At 35.7% G+C, this 26786-nt stretch overlaps 2 protein-coding genes across 4 annotated transcripts in view; both read left to right on the top strand.

Moving 5' to 3' along the window:
• The first annotated feature begins 2004 nt into the window (after positions 1–2004).
• On the top strand, positions 2005–19816 carry LOC144968473 (exodeoxyribonuclease-like). Its single transcript, XM_078906881.1, has 10 exons — positions 2005–2044; positions 4232–4278; positions 6101–6160; positions 6849–6908; positions 13870–14085; positions 14583–14781; positions 15902–15973; positions 17388–17534; positions 18468–18648; positions 19064–19816. Exons 2-10 carry the CDS (start codon positions 4252–4254, stop codon positions 19179–19181), a joined length of 1080 nt encoding a protein of 359 aa, XP_078763007.1. The 5' UTR covers positions 2005–2044; positions 4232–4251; the 3' UTR covers positions 19182–19816.
• Positions 19817–25233: 5417 nt separating this feature from the next.
• Positions 25234–26786, top strand: part of LOC144968470 (stomatin-like protein 1) — a 13747-nt gene continuing 12194 nt past the window's right edge. Inside the window, exon 1 of one of the 3 annotated variants that reach the window (XM_078906875.1) lies at positions 25234–25382. The gene's annotated coding sequence lies outside the window, so the exon portion shown is untranslated. Of the gene's footprint in view, positions 25383–26362; positions 26506–26786 lie in introns of those variants that run through there. The other 2 variants (XM_078906874.1, XM_078906876.1) reach the window with 2 other exon arrangements.

The following is a 26786-nucleotide window of genomic DNA, read 5'->3' as shown; positions in this document are numbered from 1 at the left end:
CCGGTAAGTGCCTGAAGTGGGGTTCCAATTAAGGACTACCGGGCTAGTGTTTGGTTCAGCGATATGATGTCTTATATGGTCGCAAAAGTCAAGCAATGTTAAGCATGGTCAGTGATCTGAAGGGAGACTGATCGTGGGAAAATTATGGTCTCGACGTTGTGTATTTGATTAAGGCACTTTACACACATTATCCCACTCGACTTCAAGCATGAATGAATACTTGACCATTGGCTGTGACGGATATTACAAGAGTGTTAGTACAAAAGGGACGCCTATCAAGCGAGTGGTTCTGTTTGAAATGGAATCATTGTTCCCTATGACACTCATGGAGAATGAATAAAACATGAAACGCATTGAACGTGGCAATTCCGTGGAAATGCGCTGTATGGATGTTCACGTCTAGTTTCTAGTTATTTAATGCCATGCCTTATCTACACGGCCACCTTATCCTCCCTCTCCCCCTCCTTCCACAAATGGGATTTATTGAGTGATGAAAACCTCGGAACCTCTTGACTATCCGATCTCCTTACACAGGCATGGAAATGACGTTAAAGAGTAGTAAGTGTACTGAAACAAAAACATCCATAATAATATTAAACAATTTGCGGTTTTATTAAAATCATTTTTAAAATGATTATGAATAACTTGAAAGAAACAAAACAATGAAATAAATAGGTAACATAACAGCGCGAAAATGTATAGAGTGATATTATAGGAGATCACATGGATTTAAAGATTGAGTGTTATCCTAGTAAAAGTCTATTGTGTTAGCACAGAGCGATGTCTATAATTTGAGTTAGGCCTATTCTTCACTGAACTGCACCTTTATTTAGTATTCAGCATCGAGGGAGACTGAAACCTTGGTTAAATCATAAGAGGTTATGGTAATACTACGCTAGGTATCCAGACAAGTAAATCAAAGTAAATGAGATTGAATAATTAATTATTATTAAACATATGAAAATAGAATAAGATAAAAGTAAAAAATTATATTAAATCACTATTATAAACATCAACTGATTTTTTTTCCCTTCAAGGCGTGTGTATGCCCTGCTTCAGGGTCATCTTAAGAACAGACCGAGGTAACCAAGTTGTCAGTTTTGTGCAGCGTCGCAAAGTGAGCAACGAGGGTTAAGTTTCTTGGTCAAGTAAAAAGCGAAATGCACAGGACTCGAACCCGAGTCCTCCAGATGGAAAGTCTTTCGCCCGAGTATGTTGATTGAAGGCGGCGTGCACATGTTAGGGCTATACATAAAATGTGAATATTAAGTATCAGTGTTAATTTCATTGTTTTCACGAATTGTGGTATTTTTCACTTTTGATTACCAACGTGCCCTTCATCTGTCTTCCGACTCACAAAAATAATTTATATGCGAGTGTAGTCTTCTGCCACATTAAACAATATGAATTTTATTTATAACAAAGTAAATCGATGTTGAGCTTGTGGTCAGTGATAAGACAGATGACAATCGACGTGCACTTATTTGCGGGTCTGATAACCCAATTACTTATGGACTCATTGTTATAATGGAACGACAAAAAATAACGCACAATAGGTATAGTCCACTACAACAATGTTAAACTAGGCCCCATAAGTGGGTTCGGATGTCAGACCTGCATATATGACACGTCGGTGACAATCGACCTAGATGACACGTGTCCTGATAATCACTGATAAGGCACTTTTCACACATTATTCTCATTCAACTCAGGTGTGAAAGTGAAGGTAAGCTACTTGGTTATACGTATTGACGGATATTGTAAGAGTGTAAAAGTGAGACACCTGACTGCCGATTTCCCCTGTATGAACTTAGAAAGTTAATTCATTATGGCCCGTAGAGAATAATAAATGATGCATTTTGAAGCATACTATTTTGAACGAAGATAATCATTGGAAATGCAACTTATTTTGGTTTCCGCGAAGTTAGCTCAACAGTCTTGCCCAGCGAAGCTATTCTTTCGACTTTTACAAAACTAGAATTTTTTCCCGCCACCTTTCATTAACGAAAGAAATTAACGACGCCGACAAGGAAAAAAAAGATAGGTAATAGGTAGCCTACTACCGAGTTACTAGTTACCACTTACTACATAGAATATAGGCCTCTCGGTGCAAGCAACCGACGGTAAACGGCGATCGAACAGAAAACGAAGCAGGAGAGCGAGAAAGTTGAAATTAAATTGAATTTTGTAAATTAAGTTCGATACCAGAGTGGAAAAAGTGGTGTATGTCCAACACATTTATTATTGGACGCAGATTATTATTTTCATATTATTATATTCTCAGAGTTTCATCTTGTGTTCAAAATCAAAACCTTATCAATATCAAGTCTCAAACTCAAACAAGTTTAAGTCTAATCCAAACAACAGTGTCAACAAGGAACGGGAGTGTGATCCCCAGCTTCGGACCACGACTCTTAATTGGGAATAGATCAATTAAAAAGGAAGGTACCTAAACGTTTGATATTCTAGTAATTATTTGTTAGTTTGTATCTAGAGATATTAGGTAATCCTAGATCTATTTATGAATATGAAGCGTTATAGTTTTATAATTATAAAATGGGTCTTAGATATTTTAATATGGTCGGGTTAAGTTTGGGCATGGCAAAAATAAATACATAAAAGTGCTATGCTGCTATACTCAAATGCGAATTTATGAATTGGACGGTCTCAAACATTACCAGACATATGAAGTGGATGCAACATCCTCACCTTGAGGAACATACTCCATCTTCAATCATAAACTAGGCTATTAGTAAATTGATAGTAATAGGCCTAATTATAGATCTTTAATGTCCTTAATATGGAAATTTAAATTTGTAACAGAGACAAAACGATATTTGGCTTGGTTAGTGACTAGACGGGTGACAATTCAATAACTGGCCTTGTCTGGGTATAGCACTTGTCACACATTATTACCCCACTTGACTCAGGTGTGAATGAGAACAAGCAGCGACGGACACTGTATTACACCATGATATTAATATTGATCAGAAAACGTGAAATATTGTGATATATGAATTCATGAGCATTCCTCAGAAAATCCCAGCCATGAAAAGAGTATGAGATTCAACCTGCTTAAATCCATTTGCATTTCAGACACCCTACCATAACAATAAAAATGGCAAATGACTTTGGTTTTTTAAGAGTATCAGTGCTGTTAATGGAAATCTAAAATTGGTTGTTTTATGCTATCCCTATGTATAGAAGCATCACATTATATCATACCACTATTCATCCTCACAGGAAACTTTTCTTTGAGGTCTAACTTGTAACCCAAACACCAGCTGCCGGAATCACAGCAAAATGAGGACCTATGTATTGAACGGTCTTCTGCAAAATTGATACTGGAGGGCTTAATCTGTGTATAGTTGCACGAGCATAACATTCACGGAAAGCTAGTTGAAAATAAAATGTTGTGCCAGACTCTGAATCATTATTCAGTTGTCGTGAACGGATTTCCCAATCTCGTTCACGATGTAAAAAATAAGGAAAAAGTTTAGAAAAAGTCTCTACCGAAGTGGGCGTTCTCCATATATGTAAAGGACATATATGGGCGGTTAAAAACTGCTCTAGAGCACTTCGGGAATTGTCCCGGTCTAGCCTGATTTTTATAACATACCAAAAGTATGGCGGATCGGATCTTAGTAGCAGATACAACGATGGGCGAAGATAGTTGATATGTCTGTTTCAAATAAGGCTGTAGATAGTCGAGAGAAAGAATGAAAGGTGTCGCGAGCTTTTAAAGGGTAGAAATGATGTCACGTTTACGCGGGAGACAGTGAACGAACACAACATGAAGATTACTCACAACAGCTCGATCGAGACACTGACAGTCATGACATGACAAACACTCACAACAACAACAACAACAACCTATCACAATAATCTTCCCCACACAGTCCTACTGAGGGCAATTTGGTAATTTATCAGATAGATTTAATGGATTATATTTCCCTGTAAAAACTTGGAATTGAAATTTTAAAATCCAAGTAGGCAGGCCTGCAAAGAGAACACTCTGGACCAAAATTCTTGCCTCAGGAAGAATTGAGACCCTTTGAGTGTAAGTCTTTGCCATCATGTCCATAATGAAATTTGATCCTAATCATTATCTGGAGTCAAGGTGTAAAATGTTCTACTTAACTATCAAACTAATTGTTACCTAGATTCCTTAGATTTTTCACAATTTTGTTTTTATAAACATTTTTTTTTTTTGGTATGTTTTAAAAACCAGGTATCATTTGGAATTTAATCATGGCAAAGACCAAAATAGGAAAAGGGGTGAGTAAATTTCACATTTTTATTTTTACTCTTTTGGCTACATTAAAAAACCTGTAAATACTGTTAAAACAAAGATGTTTATTAATTGAAAAGATTTCAAGATGCCATTGGTGATAAACTGATAATCACAGGGCTTAAAATCACCAGGTGGGGTGGGGGGTTCTGATTGCTCGGTAGAGCACTCTCTTCACAAGCAAAGGGACTGAGATAGACCCTCAGTGAAGTTGAGTTTTTTCCTGACCCCTCTGTCCACCCAGCAGTGATTGGGTAGCTGGGTCTGTTAGATGTGGCAGAAAGTACTTTGCAATAAGTTAGCATCTTGTCTGGTAGCTAGCAATTACTTTTGTCTGTTTCACACAATAGAAACTGGGATGAACTCCGGCTCCATGGTCCTGAAGGCTCTGAAGAACAGTTTGTTTTTTTAATCACCCGAATTATACCTCTAACTCTAAACCACGGATTGTCTCTCATTTACTCTTAAAACGGTAGTGCTAATGCTAAAACTCTTATTAATCTTGGACTGTTCAATTATTTTCATTTTTCCAGGGTGTTGATGTGACTAAGGAGTGTTGCAAAGGCTGTTTAACCTCTCAGTAAAACATATCAATATCAATGTCATATATCATTTAACTTAACTAATAAATTTTGCCAAAAAGAATATTTATAAAATTTGGTAATGTGGCCCAAAAATTAATGAGAAAGTCTTGCATCTAATGGCTATCAAGTGACCATGCACGGTCTATGCTGCATATAGTCACAAAGAATATTTCTAAATTAATTGATTCAATTACAAAGGTAGAGGTACAATATCAATCAACACTTCTTGCTAGTGCAACCAACCATTGTTAATTATGACACCTATTTATTTGGAGCCTTTTAAGTATTTGCTCAGTTGTGCTTTGTTTTTGATTGCATGACGGACACCCCAGAACTGCCAAGTGCCACGGAAATACTGTGCTTGCCACAGAATGGAAATGGCCCAAAAAGCCAAGGAAGTGGTTGCTAGGTAGACAGAGGCTCCAACCTATCTACTTTTTGCAGAATCATTCTGCTCAGTTGGTCCACATTCTACGATTCCGCATTCAAGGCAAAAATTCTGTGTTTAAATAGAGGGAAATTTTGAAAATATCGTATTTAGTAAAAATATCAGAGTGAATATGGGCTGATCATTATCATTTTCCATAATTTTTATACGGATTCTGATAACAAATAGGGAAATACCAGATAAAATTGAGAAAAAAAAAATGTTTAAAAAGTGTAAGTTATGATCCGCTTCATTATCATCCTCAATGGTCAATCAATACACATATCTATATACACATACACATTTTGTGTGTCTGATTAGTTCCTTCAAAGTGTATGCACATGATGTCAGGTAATATTATATTTTAAGTGGGGGGGGGGGGGGGGGGTCAGTGTTTCAGTTATTTAATGATGAATTTCAGCTTTTCTTTTTGTAACCAAAAAGCAGAGACCTGTTCTGACCTTCAGCTTGGACCCTTCTGTGATTGATGTCGCCATCTTAAAAGCAATGACATTTGATATTGCGTCCATTTACGGTGTTGAATTTTCACAAGGAGACAATTTAATTTCCTGTTTATCTGTTTACAGATAGAAAAAAACGTTTGTTGTTATGCCCATTTTATGGTTTCTTTTTGGACATCCCTCATAGATGCTAAGTAAAATCTTTCGTTTGCTTCCTGTAAAGTTAAAAGCTTCTCAGCTATAGCAAACTCACTTGAAACAACATTGGAATAAAAGCCTTTATTTCATCGCCAAATTAATTGAAAGAATGTAGACCATATTAATTTTATTTTTACAGAGAAAAAGGAGTGCCAAAGCAGTAGACAATGATGTGAAAGATACAGTCCAGGACGAAAAGGTTGTTCTTGATGTTTTATTGCTATAAAAAAAAAAAAATTATAGCTCACTTAGAACTGGCACACTTAAAACGAATTGATGGAAGTAACAAATGCATGCTTGTGCTTCATTTTCCCCTTATTATTGTTTTCTTGAAATATAGAACTACTATTGAACAGACCTGCCACTTAAACGAGATAATATCCAAACTTTTAGAGGAAAGTGATTGAAATGTCAACAAAATTATTTCTGACCTTTTGCACTACAGTTATCTTAATAAACTATATTTAGAGTACATTAGTCATGCATAAGAACACAAATAGTCGCATTGTCCAAACTTTCTATTGTTACAAAACCTATTATTTATAAGAGCCATATAAAGTCTTTACAGGGCTGAGAATCTTTTACCTATAGGTGGATTTCTGCCTAAATGGTGGTTCATCTCCGCCTATCTCCATTACAATTCCCCCTTTTTCAAAATTTGCTATGAATAAAAAAAGACTCACCACAACCACTACATCACCATCCCTGCCACCACTACTATTACAACTACCACCCCATAGCTTCCCTACCACCTCCACTACTACTACTACTAATTGTGATTTCTGGGTTCAAATGAATGCTGTTTTATTCAGATTCCCTTTCTGTTTGAAATAAGAGAAGACATTTTTTAATCTGTTTTTCTTTTCTTGTTTTTCTCTCTTTCTCAGATGAAAAGTAAAGCAAAGAAGACAAAGAAAGATGAGGAGGATAAAGTTGAGGAAGAAAAGGTTTATAATCCAACTTTTCAAAATATGAATTGATAAATTGATTAGCTTGTACTACCTCTTATCTATTTCCCCTTTTTGTCTATATCGATCGTCCTTTCTAAGTGGCTTTTCATCTTGTTTCTCTTTGTGGGAGATGAATATTATCCTTTTTTCTTTTTATATAAATTATCTCCCTAAAGTGTGCTATGGTTAGTTATTGATTTGTATAATGTTGCCATTTTAGTGTCTACCTCTTTATGATGATCCAAGCGTTTGAGTTGGAGTTTTATGTGGTCTTTGACAAGATACATAAAGAGATTGCCACTTCCTGAGAGCTGCAGACCCCATCAATTGTTTTACTGCTAATAGAACATTGTGAATGATGTTAAAACTCCTATTCTCTATGCATGTACATCCATTCCCCATTTATGCAATCGCTGTCGTCACTTTACTGTAGAACGAGCTTAAGTCTCAGTGGGATATTAGGTTTAGGGGACCATGAGTTGTTATTTTTAAAATGCGTTGCTATGCTATCTTGTGTTGACAACGCCTCTCAGTCGTCATATGAATACTACTCACCATGGTTATGTAAACCCATGGCAGGCCGCAAAACGTCACTTGCTATTCTTCGCACAATGCAGGGTTGATTGTGTGAAATACGTTCAGGGCCGGAAATTAGCAAGGCATAGTGCAGATTACTGTGTAAGTCTGTAAACGGGTGACCAAAAACAATGCAATATCAGTCTGATAAAAAAAAAAGATCAATAAAATCATAGTTCAAAGAAGGCAAATCTGTTATTATATGTCCCAATAAAGTATAACACAGAGAAGGCCGAAACTGAATATAACACATGAGACCAACCACTGTGTTATAAAAACATTTAAGGCTCGATTCAGCGACGAATGAAAAAGTGACATAAAAGAGTGTGAAGAGGAAAATGTTTTTGTGTCCTGTGTGGTAAGACTATTTCAGTTTTGCAGTTAAGAAAGCCCTAAGAATTCACGATCAGCAGGATGATCATATAAAGAAATACAAGTCAGTGCAGTGTTCTTCTAAACTTATATCCCAGTTAAGGGGGTGCTCGAAACAATGGATTCATGACAGCTGCTCTGAAGTGAAGGCCGTAATTTCCCTCTTTATTAGGGAGCAGTGTTAACCCTTTACACTAGCCCCTGATATGCTTGCCTTATCTCAACGTCTTGGCAAAAATTCTGTTGCCCTCAATTCTACCACCCTTTCTAAAAGTTCTGTGACATACTCAACAACACATTGGGTTGCATCATTCATCAAAAAGGACCTTTCAGATAAACTAAAGGGCATCCATTTTTCACTGAAGATCAGTGGGGCAACAACTAATGCCGGAAACAAGATTCTTAATGTTCTTGTCCAGTATTTTGATATAGATGTTGGTTGATTTGTCATTGACCTGTTAGGTAGCTGTGAGGTGAATTTAGCAAATTCGTATAATTTGCTTTGTGTTGTATCTGGGGGATGGCTTGGAGACGAAGATGAGGAGAGAAAATAAAAATTTGTTGGGCATCAGTGGCAATTCAATCCATATGGTCATCAATAATGCTGCAAATTAGCTGTTGGATGAGTTTGAAAAGGATTTTTGTTTCCTGTAAGCAGTTTAGCCTCTGATATATATTTTTTTTTTCAAAGGAGCATATTTTTAAAAGAAAGAAATTGTCTGTGATCAGACCATATCCAATGCGGGTGGTTGGATGGGAGCATCACCCTTGAATCATATACCTATGATGTTCGCATGGGTGTACGATCCGATAGTGATGTCGTTTCTTCTTCTCTTTACTAGCCTATCCTGCTTCTTTGGTTTGTGATTGTATTTTTGACAGGGGATATTTTTTTTTCTGTAAATCTTCTGCCTGTTTGTTCTTGGTTATTTATAATTTAGCTTATGATATCTTTAGGTTATGATTTTGATTTACATTTGTACTATTTTTGTTAGATTGCTTGTTTTTTTGTTTCAGCGGTCTCTCATATAACCTCATTTGTGTTGGAAGAGACCTAAAGCAATAAACAACATAAACAACAAGACCATATCCAACCTGTTTCCTGCAGATGAGAAGTGTTGCTGATCATCTTGATAGCTGTCAGATAGTCTGAAATTGTATTATAGTGCCTTCCTTGGTGACAAAGAAAAAAAAAAAAAGAAACAGTCTGTGCAGGAGGAGATATTTTGTAAATTTAATCTTTCAGATGAGGATAAAACTATGATCAGAAATCTTTTGATGGGTTAACTGAAGCAAAAAAAGTGATGCGAACAATGACATGAAATTCCTTATTTGACAAATCAAAAAAGTTAAATATTACAATTCAGTTATTCAGGGTCTTTTAAAAACATTCGAAGGATATACAAAAATGTTTCTGTCAAGCAAGCCACAATGCCATGCTTTACACTGTGCACAGTGGTTTACCAGCGGATCACTTAGTTGAGATGCTAGGTCAAGAGGTCACTACTCTCCTTCTCTTTACCTGCTCTCTGGCATGGCACGTGCCTGCAGTCAGTGAAGCGAGTAGTCTAATTGGTCTGATAAATAATGGCATAACCAAGCCACAATTATCTTAAATGTAAATCTATATCACTCATGTTATAGATTGAAATCCCCCTCACACAGTGGACTAAATATCATAGATATCATCAGTATATTTCTTTCTCAGGAAGACAGCAAAGTAGACTCACATTTTCACTACATTTATCATTTAAATCAAATATTTCTGGAATCCCTACAACAACAATCAGACGTTGCAGTTTATTATTATTCACTCTAGTACATAGTACAAACTGTCTACTTTCTGTTGCACTAATGTTAATTCAGTTCAACAAATATGTAACAAGTGTAGGGGTGGGGTATCAAATTTCACTGGGAATATCTAGCAGTCTATGAGATGTCTAGGCTATCGTGGGTGATGAATTTGGACCAGTTACACAATGTAAACAATGTCATAATCATTTCCTGGACTCCCCACTGACCATGGAACACCTTACTACACTGAATCTACAGTTTTGTCATTAAAAGTTCCCACGAATGTGGCAAAGGAGTGAAGAAGTCATACTTATTGTAGTGGAACGTATATATATACTCCCTCTGCAAGTAGCCCTACAATAATAGTTCTTAAAAGACACATCTGTTACTGATTTAAGAAATATGAAATGAATGGGTTTGTTTCATTCATGTCTCTGTTGATTGGTGTGGGAAGGTTTTATTCACCAGCTGCACTACTTGTACATTGTGAATATTGAAAAAAATGTCTGAATATCTCTTAATTCCTAGGAGGTGCTATTATTTTCTCTATCTTGGCTATGTTTGAGTACCCCCCCCCCCACTCCCCCTCTTCTTATTTTCCCCAGTCAAACTTGCCTTTGTGGAATACTATCTGTACTAACTGTTGATGTTATATCGTTGTTGTCAGTGATATGAATTAGGTGTATTGTGAATGTGATGCATTTCTCTTAGCCTGTCTTTTACGTTTGTATGTAATATGTGTGTATATGCAGGATGTATGGGTGTATGTATGTGTGTGTGAGAGAGAGAGAGAGAGAGAGAGAAAGAGAGAGAGAGAGAGAGGAATACCTTTTTCTACCATATTCATTGCTTCTATTATTTACTACGCCACTGTGATGGTGTTGTTTGGTGTAATGACGATGGTTTTGTTTCGATTTGTAATTTTGAAGTAAAACCTACACACACAATATATTGCTTTATATGTTCTTTAGGAGTGTGTTAAATTGTTTAGTCCACTTATCTCCATATCTTTTAAATACAATACAAAATACAAATGAAGAGAACATACCAGATGTCCAGCCCATTACATTTATGACCATTAAAAACGTTGTTAAAATGTGTTGAATCAGAAAACGAATGTTTTACTGTGTGTAATAATATTAAGACTGGACAAAGCATTAATTAGTTTCGGAATCCAACGTCTGATTTTAAAGATTTGAATTTTTTATTGTCCGCACAACAACAAAAATATTTTAAAATAGTAGGGATTTTAAATTGCTTATAAAACCTATCAGAATAATCACAATAAAACGAAAAAAGAACCAACATAACAAGTAAAAGTAGTACTGTCTGTTCCGTAAGTTAATATTATTGTAATGTAAGTGGTCATCTAGATATGGTGTTGTATTACATCACGAAAATGCAATACTTTGCGTCTTAACCCTCAAAAAGGGGAATCCCCGTCCAGGTAGCCACTTTTACAGCATGCAGCTGCTGTTGTCAGTCACTTGCTGGGTTCCAGCAGTATAACTAAGTGATCCGATTTTATGAAGAAATAAACAGCAGTGTGTGAATTGTACTTCTTTGTCAAATCTTTTTATAGCTGTTTTATTTGCCCCAAAGTGATAGCCTAATGCACTGATACAAATCTCAACATTATCAACACAGAAGATGAAATACTCCAGTTGAAAAATCGACATCTTTCAGTTGGAGAATATTGTTTGCCCCATTTACTCAAATGCTTTTGAGACAAATCTGGCAACCCTTGGCTTCCAGATATTTTCAAGTCACTTCGACAAGGTTATGTTGAGGCCAGCAAATTAATAAAAAAAGCTCCCCCTTGACAACAGTGTGTTCATCTGTTATATCTGGATCCCTGCTGTCAGAGATCATCTCAGACTGGCATTGACAGAACTGCTCCAAACGTCATTCCCTCACATGAACTAGAACCTCTTGACAATGAGCTCAGACATTATACAATAGACGATGAGGTGTCTTCCATTGACTCCAGGATTGATAGTTGGTGGGTGAAAATCTTTGTTGCAGAAAAGGGAGCTAAAAGGTAGCCTATACTTTCCAAATTAGTGAAAGCACTGTTGAGTACCGTGGCCTACTACTACTACTTGTCAAAGGATTGTTTAATATTATGGATGACATAATTGGGAATGTCAGAACCCACCTAGCTGCCTTCAATTATGGAGCTTTGGCAATGACCAAGACTTACCTACCAACAAGAGGTCTCGGGTCAAGAAAAATGGAAGAGTCTTCACAAATTGTGAAAGATATAGGGAAAGCTTGGGAAACTTATAATAAACACATTTCCATGTCATCTATATCATCAATCACTGTTTCTACCACCAAGCCATCTACATCAACCCCAACAAGCCATCTTTATCAACCCCAACAAGCCATACTCTTCAACCCCAACAACTATCACCAACAAGCCATCTTCATCAACCCCAACAACCACCACCAACAAGCCATTTTCATCAACCCCAACAACCACCTTCAACAAGCCGTCTTCATCAACCCCAACAAGCCGTACTCTTCAACCCCAACAACTATCACCAACAAGCCATCTTCAATAGCTCAAGCTGCTATCTTCAGCAACCACCAGTCAGCCATCTTACTCAGCCATCTTCATCATCCACTAAACAGCCATCTTCAGCAACCACCACCCAGCCAATGACTGTGATAGGACACACCCTTATGTTTATTATTTGTTTTAATGTTGGACTGGATTACCTATTTTCAAAAACACAATAAGTGGGCTGGATCATCATGACTTTAAGGTATCGGGTTCTTGTTTTAGCTTGGTATCTCTTTCAGGCAAACTGGATTCGCCAAATCTGTCTTTCAGGCAAATTAGTTCAGGTAAACTTTCACCCATGGTATGAGGGTAAGTCAAAAAGTAATGGGACAAATCTCCTGCTAAATTCATTTCATTTTCATGTGACGTCATATTTGGCTCAATTGAACTTACACACGTGTACTCTTTAAACCAAAAGTGGAAAATTTTAATTCTGTCAAATTTTGACAAAGTAATGCAGTTCAAAATGGCTGCCAACATGAAGCTGTCATTGAATTTCTTGTTTTCGAAGAAGAAACGTCGAGTAACATTTTTCAACACTTTGGGAAAGTTTATAAACTCTGGCGTTTTGTAGAGGCAGTGGTTTTAGGTTGGTTGAACGTGCATCTCCTCATTTAGAAAAAAAAATTATTTGCAATCCAACACCTAACCCGAAACTTCTTCAACCATGTCTTTATCTGATAAATATTGTGATGGTCGCCGTCCAAGCAGTGTCAACTCAGTGACTCAAAGACAGAAGCATTTATCAAATCGGATAAAACTTCTCTTGATGAGATAGCAGGTACAAATAAACATTGAAGCAACTGAAAGCAAGAATTCGTCGAGGTAGACCAGAATTGGAGATAGAACAAGTACTGTTTCTTCATGAAAATGTCTTTCCACACACATGTCAGGTAAAGGGAGGTAATTGATGGACAACACTGTCTCTTCCTCCGATTTCACCAGACTTGAAACTTTCAGGCTTCCATCTTTTTAGTCCACTGACTAGGGGACATCAGTTTGAAGATGAAGAAGAAGCCAAGACAGTAGTGAAAAAATTGGCTGAAAATTCAGTCAACCCAGTTTTATGAGGATGGAATACATTGCCTACAGAAGGGAGGACTGTAGCTATCGAAAGATGCAGAGACTATGTTGAGAAGTAGCATTCTACTCAGCTAATGCCAAGCTTTAATTGAGGTATGATGCATGGTGTTGATTCCATTTGTTTTAAAGTAATTAGCAGAGTCCCATTACTTTTTGAGCGGGTGGTTGGATGGGAGCATCACCCTTGAATCATATACCTATGATGTTCGTATGGGTGTACGATCCGATAGTGATGTCGTTTCTTCTTCTCTTTACTAGCCTATCCTGCTTCTTTGGTTCGTGATTGTATTTTTGACAGGGGATATTTTTTTTTCTGTAAATCTTCTGCCTGTTTGTTCCTGGTTATTTATAATTTAGCTTATGATATCTTTAGGTTATGATTTTGATTTACATTTGTACTATTTTTGTTAGATTGCTTGTTTTTTTGTTTCAGCGGTCTCTCATATAACCTCAATTGTGTTGGAAGAGACCTAAAGCAACAAACAAACAAAATTACTTTTTGACTCACCTTTGTATCAACAAAATTTTGTAATTCACGATAATTTATTTAAAATCTTCTTCCAGAAAGCAACTCCATCAAAGGGTAAAAAGAGACCTGCTAAGGATGCAGTTGGGGATGACAATGCTGAAGCACCAAAGTCAAAACTGACCAAGGAAAATTCTATATCAGACAGCCTAGAAGATATTGATTTCTCTTTGTCTTCCAAATCACCTTCTGGAAAAGTCGCAAATTTCAAAATTTCCTCCTGGAACATCAATGGTGTGAGGGCTTGGTTGTCTGTAAGTTTTATATACTTTACTTTTGTGTAATATTTTTTATTTGTTACTTTTAGTTTATTTTTTGTTGAAATACTTCTGGTTTTACCTATCAATCAGCCCTTTCTTTTTTTCTTTCTTTTAAAAAAATGTCCTCTAAAGCTATCACTTTTTATTTACACCTGATATTTTTAAGCATTGTCATCTCCATTGAAATGACTATCTTATTTAAAAGATAGTGGACTTACCTCGATACTGTGGCCATTGGATTAAAAAGTAAGCCTTTTATTTCTTACAGAATATATGATCCATATCCTTGATATTATCACGTTTTCTCTTTACTTCCAGAAAAGTCTGATGAACTGAATATTTAGAAATATCATGTAATCATCTTTATGTCATGCGGTTTTTATTCATTTATTCATTTATTTCGTTTTTTTTTCAAACTATTAAAAAAACAACCCCCCCCCCCCCCTCCAAAAAAAACAAACAAAACAAACAAAAACTATTATTATATACAGAAAGATGGACCATCATACCTTAAGAAAGAAATGCCGGATGTTCTGTGTGTTCAAGAGTTAAAATGTGACATATCCAAAATCCCATCTGAGTTGTCAGTTGAGGGATATACTACACACTGGCTATCGGGAGATACTGAGGGTTACTCTGGTGTTGGCATGTACTACAAGAACAAACCAATCAGTATCACAGAGGGTATTGGTAAGTCTTCTCCAATGAAAGACGAGCACCGGCTTTAGATTCTTTTTTTTTTTTTTTTCTGTATAGGTAACTTCAAAAATGTCATAAACCTTTCTGATATTAAAGACCTGTCCTTTATGCTTATACAGAATAGATTGATAAATCTATAACTACAGATATTTTTAGAGTCTCAAATTTGGTCAGATTCTGATTTTGTTTTTTCTTCTTATTTGGATTGTTAGAACAATTTTTTTATTTATTTGTACAACGGTAAAAATGTTTTCTGTAGTCCTGTGTGGATCTAATTAAAAGTTAACACCAATCCATTTTAAAACAATTGAAATTGTACACAGCTTATGTTTAAGTTATATTATTGAATATAAAAACCCACACCACCAAACATTTTTTGCATTGACACTGAAAGAAACGGCCTACAGCAAATGGCTATTTTTCAAAAATGTCTCAAAGAAATCTGTTGGCCTATGAAAGATGTCATGAGGGATAAAGATAGGGTGTGTAGTTTTTCTGAAATTTAATTAATACAAGTTGCATCATGATCCATTCTCATTCATTCTTTCTCATATGTTGTGAGACTATTTTGTTATCCTGATTGTAAGGGGGCAGCATGGCTCAGTGGTACGGTACAGTCTTTGCTTCATACCTGAAAGATACAGTTTGATACCTGCCACTGTGCTGTGTGGCCTTCAGCAAGTCACCTCGTCCTTGCTCAATTTGTGGCAAAGCACTGCGGCTGATGCCTGGGTTATTCCAGTCTTCCCTTGGAATAGACCCTAAAGACAAATTTCCCCTATTGCATGAATAAAGAGAATTTATTACTTTTTTGTTTTTAAAGAGTAGGCGATAAGATGTAGGTTATGACTGAACTGGTCAGCAATTAATACTCAATGATTACTTTTGTAGTATCTTCAGTATGGGGCTTTTGATAAGGCTTTTATGTTTAATGCAGAAATATTTTGCTGCTGGAATTATCACCTGTTTACTCTTTAAAATGCTACTTAATATATTTTTGGGCTAGAATAAGGGTGAAGACTGTCTCAACCATCATTTTAATTTTAAAATAAGTACAATCATTGGTTTTCGAAATATAAAGGTTTGTTTTTTTTTCTTCTTCTCTTTCAAGGCATCAAGAAACATGACAAAGAAGGAAGAGTATTGACAGCAGAATTTGAAAAATTTTACCTTGTTAACACATGTGAGTATTGTCAGTTATCAGGATAACAATGCAAAGTGCGCAATTGATATGTGACTTGGTTCAGGTGTATAATGTGAATACTAGGATTCATAAACAAAACAATCCAATTCATTTTGATCTCAGAAATAAAAAAAAAAGGACAGAAACTGATGAATAGAATTTGAAGATATGTGCTGGCTCAGGAAAATGAGTCGCAATGATTTATTTTTTTTTGACTATTAGTGATAAATTTACATGAGTATCAAACATTTTATTTGATGCTGTTTTCATAACTGGAAACGGGAGAGAGTTGAACCCAATAACCAAGAACATTTTTTTTAAAAATCTAAGTCCAAAAGAATTCAAAATTTTAATTGCAATCTTCGAGAAAAACTTTCAATGTTAAAAATGGAACCTTCCTCAATACATGTTAATTTTGGTCTTGCATCAGAGAGACATCAAAACTGATGCTAATGAAAGAACATAATCGAATCAGATTCTTTTTGTCATGAAAGACATAGTTGTTTTTAGGAGATGTGTCTTATAAAAGTGTTGGCACTTCAAAACCCTCTCTTTCTGGTGCCAATCTTACGTAAAAAATGAGTATTCTTACCCAATTTTTATCATTGTACACGTTTTGCTGAGGAGTGTACATATATTAATTTTTTATTATTTAAGCATTTTTAACAATCATACACTCTTTTAGTGTACTTAAACACTTAAATCTGTTTGTTAACCTGGACGTTCATATAGGGAGTTCAATATAGTATTATCTGGGTTGGTCATATCAGAACTGGATACTATTTATATTGTCTATAAGTGGACGAGTGGTTAAGTTATTGCACTGTGATTCGGAAGGTTCCGAGTTCGAGGCCCGCTTCAGACATTTTCGTTTTTTTTACCTTGGGCAACATTATTAACCCCCAATTTTCTCACTTAGACAACATTCCTGTTGACATCAACCATCCTGTTTGATGGATTATCTATATTCCTTTCTGGAATGCCTATGCAACGGGATCTTATGGTGCCTTTGTAAAAGGGTGTTATTTTTAAATTTAAAAAAATAAATAGTAAGTTTATCCATTGATTTAATTTATCAATTATAAAATTACTAGTATGGTGTAATTGTCCATCGTCAAATTTAGCATTAATTATCGTTTTTGCAGGATTGTATGCATTTTTCAAATTCTTACTCATTTTGGATCTCCATTGTACACATTTTCATGGGCAAGGATTGGCAGCACTGCTTTTGTAGATGCCACGAAACTCTTATACAAAAATGTGTGTCTTTGTCTGTTTTTTGGGGTTTTTTGAATTTATTGTTATAGCAGTTATTGCAACAATGATGACATATGTAATGATAGATATTGTATTTGTGGCAGCTTTTATTATAATCTTATTGCCATTGCTATTTAAAAAAATATTTTCCTTGTAGATATTCCCAACTCTGGCCGTGGACTGGTGCGACACAAATACAGAACAAAAGATTGGGACCAAGACTTCCTTGAATATCTCAAGACTTTAGACAAAAAGAAGCCTGTTATCTGGTGTGGAGATCTCAATGTGGCCCATCAGGAAATTGGTAATAATATGGATAGTTACTTTAATAAAGATCACTTTAGTGAGTTAGCTACCACGTGTACAACTGCACCTAGTTCGATTAGTGCTGCTGCGAAGTTGTTGGGTTTATTTTCTGATGGTCTCCCCATCCACTCAACAGTGATCTGTGGTTAAGCATATGAGATCTAGAAAAAGCATTTTTGATCAACATTTTATCTGCTTGGTTCAAACCACGGTATCTTCTGGTTCCACTGTTCTTTTTTTTCTTATTTTTACCATCCAATACACGTATAGTTTTAGCAATCGTATGCCCATAGTTCAGAATAGCTTGGTCTTTATCTGATCTCAATTCTGTGTTGTGTTCAAATTGTTTCATGGCTCTTTCTTCTTCTTCTTCTTCCTCTTCAAGCTGATATTTCCTTGTGGAAGACTCACAGCTCAGCATTCACAATTGTTTTACCGGGAGCTTTCCATGTTGTTCCACAGTTTCATAGTTGAGGGTAGAAACTATGGCAGTTCACTCTATATTGTGGCAACATAAATTTGCCAGGTTTCCTCTTGTTCGGATTGGAGGCAACCCGACCTGGTTTTTCTTGCCTTTGTAAAATACATTTAGTTCATTCTTCTCTTTCCTATCCTTCAGTTCACTCAGAGAGTTTGTGAATATTGATTTTAAATTTCTTTTGTTCTTTATTTCTTGTGAAATGTATCATTTCAAACTATATGATTTGACTTATTCATTCTGTATGAAGCTACACATTCTAAAGTTGTAAAATACAACTCATTCTAGAATTAATTTGTGTTTTTCTTTTATGCTCATTTTTGGTCTATTTAGTGGTTTTTCGTTCAATGAATTTATTTTCAACAAAAATTTCTTGATCCTGTCTTTTTAAATCTCTTCTTTAGAAATATCCATGTCGAATTATGATGTTTTGCATCCTTTATTTACAACTAGATATCAAAAATGCCAGTGGAAACAAGAAAAATGCTGGGTTTACTCAAGAGGAGAGAGACAATTTCACTGCTGTTCTAGAGGCTGGTTTCATCGACTCATTCCGCTACCTGCACCCGGATGAAGAACATGCATATTCCTTCTGGGCGTACTTTATGAATGCGAGGGCCAAGAATGTTGGATGGTAAGAGTAAATCAGTATCAACACAGTAGTAGGTGGTAGTAGGTGAATTCTATGTCAGAATAGTTATAGTGATTGAGATTAATATTTTCAATCTTAATTTTAGTTTCCCTAAACCATATTATTGTTCATATTTTGACAATTCAAAACATCATTGTTTTGTGGTTTATGTTTAAAAGAATTTTCATCAAAATAGCAGGCTCAGATTTTCATTTTGAACTCTTCTAGCTGGCATCTTCTACATGTTATTGGATTTGTGAGAATATCAGAATATGCAGTATCAAAACAGTAAAGCTATCTGAAAATCCCATTATTTATTCAATATACCCATTTCAACAATTTCGCATAAAATTAAAACAAATTCTTTCATATTGTAATAAGTTATTTAATATAATGTGTATTTTCTTTCATTTCCTAGGCGTTTAGACTACTTTGTGATGTCTGAAAGACTAAAAGAAAATTTGTGTGACAGCGTGTTGAGGACCAAAGTCATGGGAAGTGATCATTGCCCGATAATCCTGGAACTTGCTCTGTAGATCATATCCTCATTGTGCTTTTTCAAAATATCCTCACATGTTTTTGAGAGGATACTAACACATTATAAATTTTGACATTCTCCTCACTGTTTTATAGAATTAAGAAAAAATTGTTTTTTTGTCTCTTTTCATTGTCTTACAGTCCTACCTAGGTCATATTGCTTTTATATTGTGAGAATTTGATATTTCTGTAGAACTCGAATGATGTTATCACCAGATAATAATTTCATTTGCTGCGATAACATTATCTTTATTGTTGATCAAGTCTGTAAAGATCTGATTATAAAAGTAAATAAATCATAAGATAACAGTGTTAGATATTCATGCAATGTTTTTATCATTTTAAAACTTTTATTTTCATGTAAACTGGCCATATGAAAGTGAATAGCTTTACATGTCGCATTTTTAATGTTGGTATGTTATCTTATTTGAAATATTTTTATATGGATAAATAATGACATGGTAGCTGCTGGTGCTGATCCTTGGTTTTGTTTATGTTTATCATAGTATTACAGTATTATGTTAATGTATATATAAAATCTCCCTTACACTAAATTGTGTGTATTGTTTGCTTCTTTTTTTCCTTTTTTTTTTTGCCAGTCATGATTTCAATAAAACTAGATTTCTGTAAAATGTTTTATGGATTTTGTGTGCTTTTATGTTAAATATGCAGTAGAGCATTGGGATCCAAAGGGATTTATAATTTTACCTTTTTGCCATTCCTGACAAACTCTTGTTGCTGTGGAAGGGATGAACAGACAACAAAGAATAATAAGAAAAAAAATTGGGACATTCTAACCATGCATGCTCCAAGCAATACAGCATGTCTCACTAGTTTGTTCTTAAAATAAATAAGAAAATACATCTTGTGCTTTCATGTTTGCACTTGTATGCTGACAAAGGATTTATTATTATCCCATCATCTTCTCTTGAGATGGGTACTTTATGACAGAAACATGTTGTAACTGGCTGGGAAACCTTTTATCTCTCATGTGGGAAGATCACTCTTGCTGTCTTCAATCCCATGATATCTGTTATTTACTTCTTTGTGGCTTTCTGTTCTTGTCTTGGAATGAAATTTAATTTAGCCATGCTTAGGCAATGGCTGGGATCTATTGTCTTGAGAGAAACAATGAAGTGTACTGTATTCGGGACAGATGATTTTTCAATGCTGATGGTTAACCTCGGATCCGCGATTTTAGTCAGAGGAGGAATTTCCTCCTTTTAAAAATGACTTTTCCCCTAATTAAATGTACTGGCAGTGAGAAACTTGATGTGGGGTAAAACAAACAGGTGCAGTTTTCCTTTCTCTAAAAGTTGGGGTTAGTGCATTATAAATCAGGCTTAAAGGCAATTGTTCAAAATTTTCCTCCTTTTTAACTTTTTGTTACCATCAGCACATTTTTTTCCTCTTGAAAATAACCTACTGAAAAGCAAGAAAAAAAAATGGCAGCGCTGACTTCACTAGGTACTTTTGATGACGTGTCACCTTCTGTTGTCATGTCTGCCCCTCTCTGTAGTCTGTGGTCGAGCCATCAACACTTCTATAGTCCATTCCAAGTACCGTGCGCACAGAATATCCTAAATTCCTCCAAAGTTACGAAATGAGATGCGAGCTTATATTTTAAGTGACATTACGAATTTTGAATACCAATAGTGATAGACCAAACAGTTTTCTCACAATGCCTTTGATCTTTTCATCATCTGGAATAAAATATGACTCAAACTTTAAAATGTTTACAGTAATGGTGTGTTGATTCTCTTTCCTTCTTGCGATAAATTTGAAAACCACATTGTTGGAATCAGCTTGAAAAATGGAGAAAAATTGTCTTTGTCTAAAAAAAATCGGTCTAGAAATAACCTTTTTGTAATAGATTTGATTTTTAAAATAGCTTTCTCAAATTTTATAATTTTATGATAATTTCCTTATTTTCTGGTCGATGTTCTTGATTTATATATCATTTTTCATTTCCCAATGAGACGAACGGGCTCATGTACCTCGTTTGATTCAAGAATTTAAAACACAGATTTCGTTTTTTGATTGTGAGGATTTCATGAGCGTTGAGATAGGGACGTAACTATACAAGGTCGAAGCCACAATGCTGTTGGTATTACACAACAATTCGTTGCTTTAGGTCAACCGTGGTCTTTAAAGTTACACAACATGTATCGCCTGTGATGCCTGATCATAAATCAAGGGATGAGCCGAGACATGTTGACAAGCGAGCTATCAAAAGAACAATTGTTGATTGGTAAAAAATCTCAGGATCTCATATAAGGACATCAAAACTGGAAAGCGATATCCACCCACCTGTCAGTGGACAGAACTTTTATGATGAAATTAGTGCTCTGTTAAATGTTATATCATGGTAGACTCCACCCATTCTTTCTATTCTGGCGTAGATGTGGACGGCGATAGCATTTCGGATGTCATGAAAAGTGGGCAGAGTTAAAGCTTCCAAACATCCCAATCGTCGTCTATATCTAATCGGCCCCGTTCACGCAATCTATCTTCAACCCCTGAATACGCTCTTGGTTATAGAACAACCTATCACCGCCCCTTCCCACCGACATCAAGCAATTGATCAAAATAGACTTTATACAGTGCACTCTGGATACGTCGACGTTGCCTAAGTCGATTTTTACCCAAGTCGATTTTTTTTCTTGGTCCCTCCCCCTTCTTCCTATATAACATTAGTAAAAAACAAACAAACTCCACATAAGTCGATGTCGCTTACGTCGATGTTCTTATCACTCATGACTACAATAAAATCACAAATAAACAAGTATTTCCATTGGTTAAAAAAGCTACCAGTAAGAATTTTCAGTGGTTAAGAACATCCGCGAACGATTGGCGCACATCGATGTGATGTAGGTGCTTTTCCTGACGTCCGTGTTCAATGTACATAAGCAGTATTGAATAACTTTAATTTCTCAACTTCAAGTTCAAGATTTTTTTGGGGATCTAATCCCAGGCCATCCTATGTAATGGCCCTCTTAATTAGTATCAATTTTATCAAGAATTCAAATCAAGTCTACAACTACAATGGCAAACCTATCGCGGAAAAGGAAGATTCGATGCATTTGGAAAGTCTGGCATGCGACAGAAAATCATTGCATAGAAAATTGGCATACCGGCTATTTCTGTCTCGACGATTTACAAGAAGCATGACCTTGACCTAGAGGCTCCTACCTTTCCGCTTTTCGCGGAATAATTTCACTTAATTGGTATACATTCCCCATTCAAGGCAAAAATTCCGCTTTTCACCTTTCCAATCGAGGAACATTTAATAAAATAAAAGTCTGTAGTGAAAAAAAAGTGAGCTATGGCTTATTTCGTCAGCATCTCCTATGGTCAATCAACACACATTTTGTGAGTCTGATTAGTCCCTTCAAAGTGTGTGCTGTCTGGGAGGGGGGTTGACCGAAGTATTATTATTATTATGGTGACTCCAATTTGTGAGGTCAATGACCTTTGTAATATTATATGTTGGCTTCATTCCGTAATAATATTATTGAGTACGGTCAGCTTCTTTCCCTATTTAATTTTAGCCCTGTGTAAGTGTGTGTGTGTGTGTGTGTGTACCGGCACGCGCGTTTGTTTGTTTAGGTGTGTGGGGGGGGGAGGGGGGGGGGGGAGGGTCCTGACAAGGTTAAATCCATCCGTTCAATGCTTTGCTCTCAGACGGCCAGGACCTGTGTGTTCTCTTATTATTATTTGACCCCATTCTTAGTCTTTACACAATCTGTACATTTTTACACATTTTATATTTTTAATCATTTGAGTACTTTTGGATTGTCTATTACATTTTCTGTTGCAAAGCATGTCATAGTCAATAACAGTAAGTTGATTCCGCTTTTTTATCTCAAATTCCGATTTTTATGTATTCTGATTCCTCTATGGGGCTATTGGGGGTAGGAGCCTCTGATGACCACTACAGAGACCGCGCGATATGAAGGGACATACTTATTCTTGATTGGTTTGCCTTGTTCACATGCGTTTTTGCTCATTTGGTTACACTCCGGTTAAGTTGATTTTCGGATAAGTCGATTTTTTTCTCGGTTCCCCTGGGCATCGTCTTATCCGGAGTCCACTGTAGTAAGTTAAAAGAAGCACTAAAGACTGTAAAGAGAACACCATAATTTTTCTTTTGGTTGCTCATCAATAACTAATCCACTGGCCCTGAAATGAATTACAAACGCTAAGGGCCCTAAAAAGTGAAGAAATCTTTTGATGATTAACTATAAGTAAAATAAAAAATAAATACAGAACACATTGGGAGTTGGAACTTGTGCAAAATAGAAACGTGAATATTAAAATTGTAATTAGAATGACTTTACATTGTTTTGACTGTCTCATCTTAATGATCTCCTCTTTGTTATAGACAATGGTTCATGTTCTTTGCTGAATTTGCTTGACCTATCGTCTGCTTTTGATACTATTGATCACAATCTTCTCCTCAAATGTCTTGAAATTACTTATGGCGTGTCTGGTGCAGCGCTTGGTTGGTTTAGGTCATATTTGTTTAATCGTAAACAGATTATTACGGTGGATAAATAAAGATCTTCGGAAATCATTCTTGATTGTGGGATTCCCCAGGGTTCAGTATTTGTACCCGTTCTTTTTGTTCTGTACGTTGGACCTCTGTATAAAGTCATCAGAAGTTTCGGTCTGTCTTACCATCAATACGCTGATGATACGAAAAATTTACAAGAAGTATCAGCCGATAGTAAGAATTGTATCCAAAGTGTTAAGAAATGGATGAATGAGAACAGATTGAAACTGAATGATGATAAGACAGGTGCTGTATGTTGGGAACAGGAAGTTGAAAAGTGAAACAGATTTGAAGCTGGGGGATGCCTCCATTCAAATTGTTGAGAAAGTGAAAAACCTTAGCACATTCTTAGACTCTTGACTGTCGATGGAGCATCAGGTTAATAATTTGGTTAGATCTCTCTTTTTCCAACTAAAAAAGATTGCTTCCATTAGACGGTTCATATCTGAGGATGTGACCAAACACCTGGTTGTGTCCCTCGTACTATCGAAATTGGATTATTGCAATTGCAATGCTCTGTTGTTTGGCGTTGCGCAATATAATCTGAGTGAGACGTCTTCAGCTTGTCCAAAACAGCGCTGCCAAACATAGATAACACTGTGCTGCCAGACTAGTATTCATGAAGCGTAGGTGCGATTCTGCCAGACCTCTGCTTCATGACCTGCATTGGCTGCCTGTTGAGAAAAGAATTAAATTTTAAAAAAGCTTGTGTTTTAGTGTTTCGTATTGAAGTTACTGCCCTTCAAAACCCCGCCCCTTACGTTCGCCCAGTGATTCCACCAAACCAGTTGTCCTCGAAAACAGAAAAATGCTGGAATGAGATCCTTTTCTCATTTCGGAACGCCTTACCATAGAGCATTCGTGAAAAAAGAATCTTTGTCTATTTTTAAACGTTCGCTTAAAACATATCTGTTTCGTCTTTAGTAGATGGTATAAGAAGCAAGATAGGTCTGTCTGGTTTCTGATGTGTGTTGTGTGTGCGCGTGTGTGTATGCTGTCGTTTTATTAAAGAACACAGTATGTGCTTTTTGGTTAACATTGCATAGACTGTGTTTTTAGAAACAACGGCAGTATGCTTGTGTGTGTGAATGAGTATGTTTCAGCCAAAGTAATTTGTAATTTAAGCGCTTAGAGTCTGATGTCTCTGAGTTATAGCGCTATATAAGTTTTTAGCATTATTATTATTATTATTATCATTATTATTATTATTATTATTATTATTATTATTATTATTATTATTATTATTATTATTATTATTATTATTAGTATTATTATTATTAGTATTATAATTATTATCATTATTATTATCATTATTATTATTATTATTATTATTATTATTATTATTATTATTATTATTATTATTATTATTATTATTATTATTATTATTATTATTATTTAAGAGGACAGAAAAAAGTTTTTATTCAGAAGCCGCTTAATATTCAAATATGAAAATGCAAATAAAAATTGCTAAAGCTTGAACTGCAATGCGAAACAACATACATCATCCGGACTTCCGCCCGTTTGTTTATTTACACTTCGCAACTCATCGACATGAAGTCGAGAAGACCTTTTCAGATTCAATATTCAATGGACTCTGATTTTGTGCAGATAGCCGTAAAGCCCGAGCATCGTTATCCATTTTAAGGTTTTATAGAAATGTCGGCAGTCCCCCCTCCCTTTCTCTGTCACTCCACTCTCACTCTCTCTCTCTCCTGGATGGGGTTTCTGATATCACATTCACTTTCACAATCTGCCATTGACAATCTCATCATTCCCATTCCCTTTAGATATTGGGCAGGGTGGTACATTCTGTGTCTTCTATCCCCCTATATCTGTTTTCCAACTTGCTTTCTGTCTTTGTCTTTGAATGAGATTACTTGGTTTTGTCATGGCCCTGACCGGATACCCTGGCTGAGAGGTCGAATGTAGTTTTGGGAGATGATATTTTTTTCCTTATACTTATAATTATAAATCATTTAGGCACTGTATTATGTTTTATATATGATTTGTAAACATTTGAGTGTATTCCTCTTAGTGGGGAGCGGTGCTTGTGTCTGGAAGAGACGTTTAAGTGATCTCAAACTAAGTACTTTGAAAATGATTTTGATAGTGAGCTCTTGGAATCTAGATAGCTACAGGCTACATCTGTTTCCCATATTTGAACCAATTCCCCTTTGTCTTACCTTTTCTTGGGTTCTTTAATTGTAATTCTAGAACTTTTGACTATCCTATTTTCTTCCGTTTTACTGTCGCTGATATGACCTTAATGTGTCGCAAGCGTCGTAAAACCCTTTTAAAAAAAAAACAAAACAAAAAGCTTCTCTCTCTCTCTCTCTCTCTCTCTCTCTCTCTCTCTCTCTCTCTCTCTCTCTCTCTCTTCTTGGCTAAGAACATCGTTTTTATTATTAATGACTCCCTATTGAGGGATACCTTCCATTAGCACCTTGTGCTTAAAATAAAACCTGGTACATTTAACTAACCCGACTACTAAACCTATAGTTCCCTATGGTCAATTTTGACTTTAAAAGTTGTCAGGTAGAACCTCACTTGGCCAAACACTACTAACATTTTGACCATTCTAGAAAAATTCATGGGTTTTGATGAATTTAAAAAAAAATCGACTAGACTAGAAACAAATTTGTTATTGGAAAAAAGAATGGTTTTTAAAATAAAAAAACCAAAACTAATAATTGAAAAACAATTCTATGGGTCATCTGTCAGCCCTGGATAGGGTTGTTTTTCTATTTACTCGATGGCAACAGGGATAGGTAGGTAAGAATTGGTCGGTAACACTGTAGACTGTGAGTAGGCCTTTTACTGTTAAAGAGTAAGGTGACAATGGTTGAAAACGATGTTGCCATTTTGGCTAGAATTTTTGTATCAAACATTGGTGTCAACTGCTGATTATTGCTATGTCGATGTAGCTTAACTAGGGTTTTACTAAAATGCATGTCACTATCTTGGGGTTTTTATTACTAAATAATATATAACAAAAAATCGGGACGGAGGGTCACTGTCACTATCCATGGCTTGTCATTATCCACAAGTT

This window comes from Berghia stephanieae, chromosome 3 (genome assembly GCF_034508935.2).
Source record: "Berghia stephanieae isolate SIO BIC M18660-M18661 chromosome 3, UCSD_Bste_1.3, whole genome shotgun sequence".
NCBI lineage: Eukaryota > Metazoa > Mollusca > Gastropoda > Nudibranchia > Aeolidiidae > Berghia > Berghia stephanieae.
Note: the sequence above shows the minus strand (reverse complement) of the source record. Positions and strands in the feature narration are given on the sequence as shown.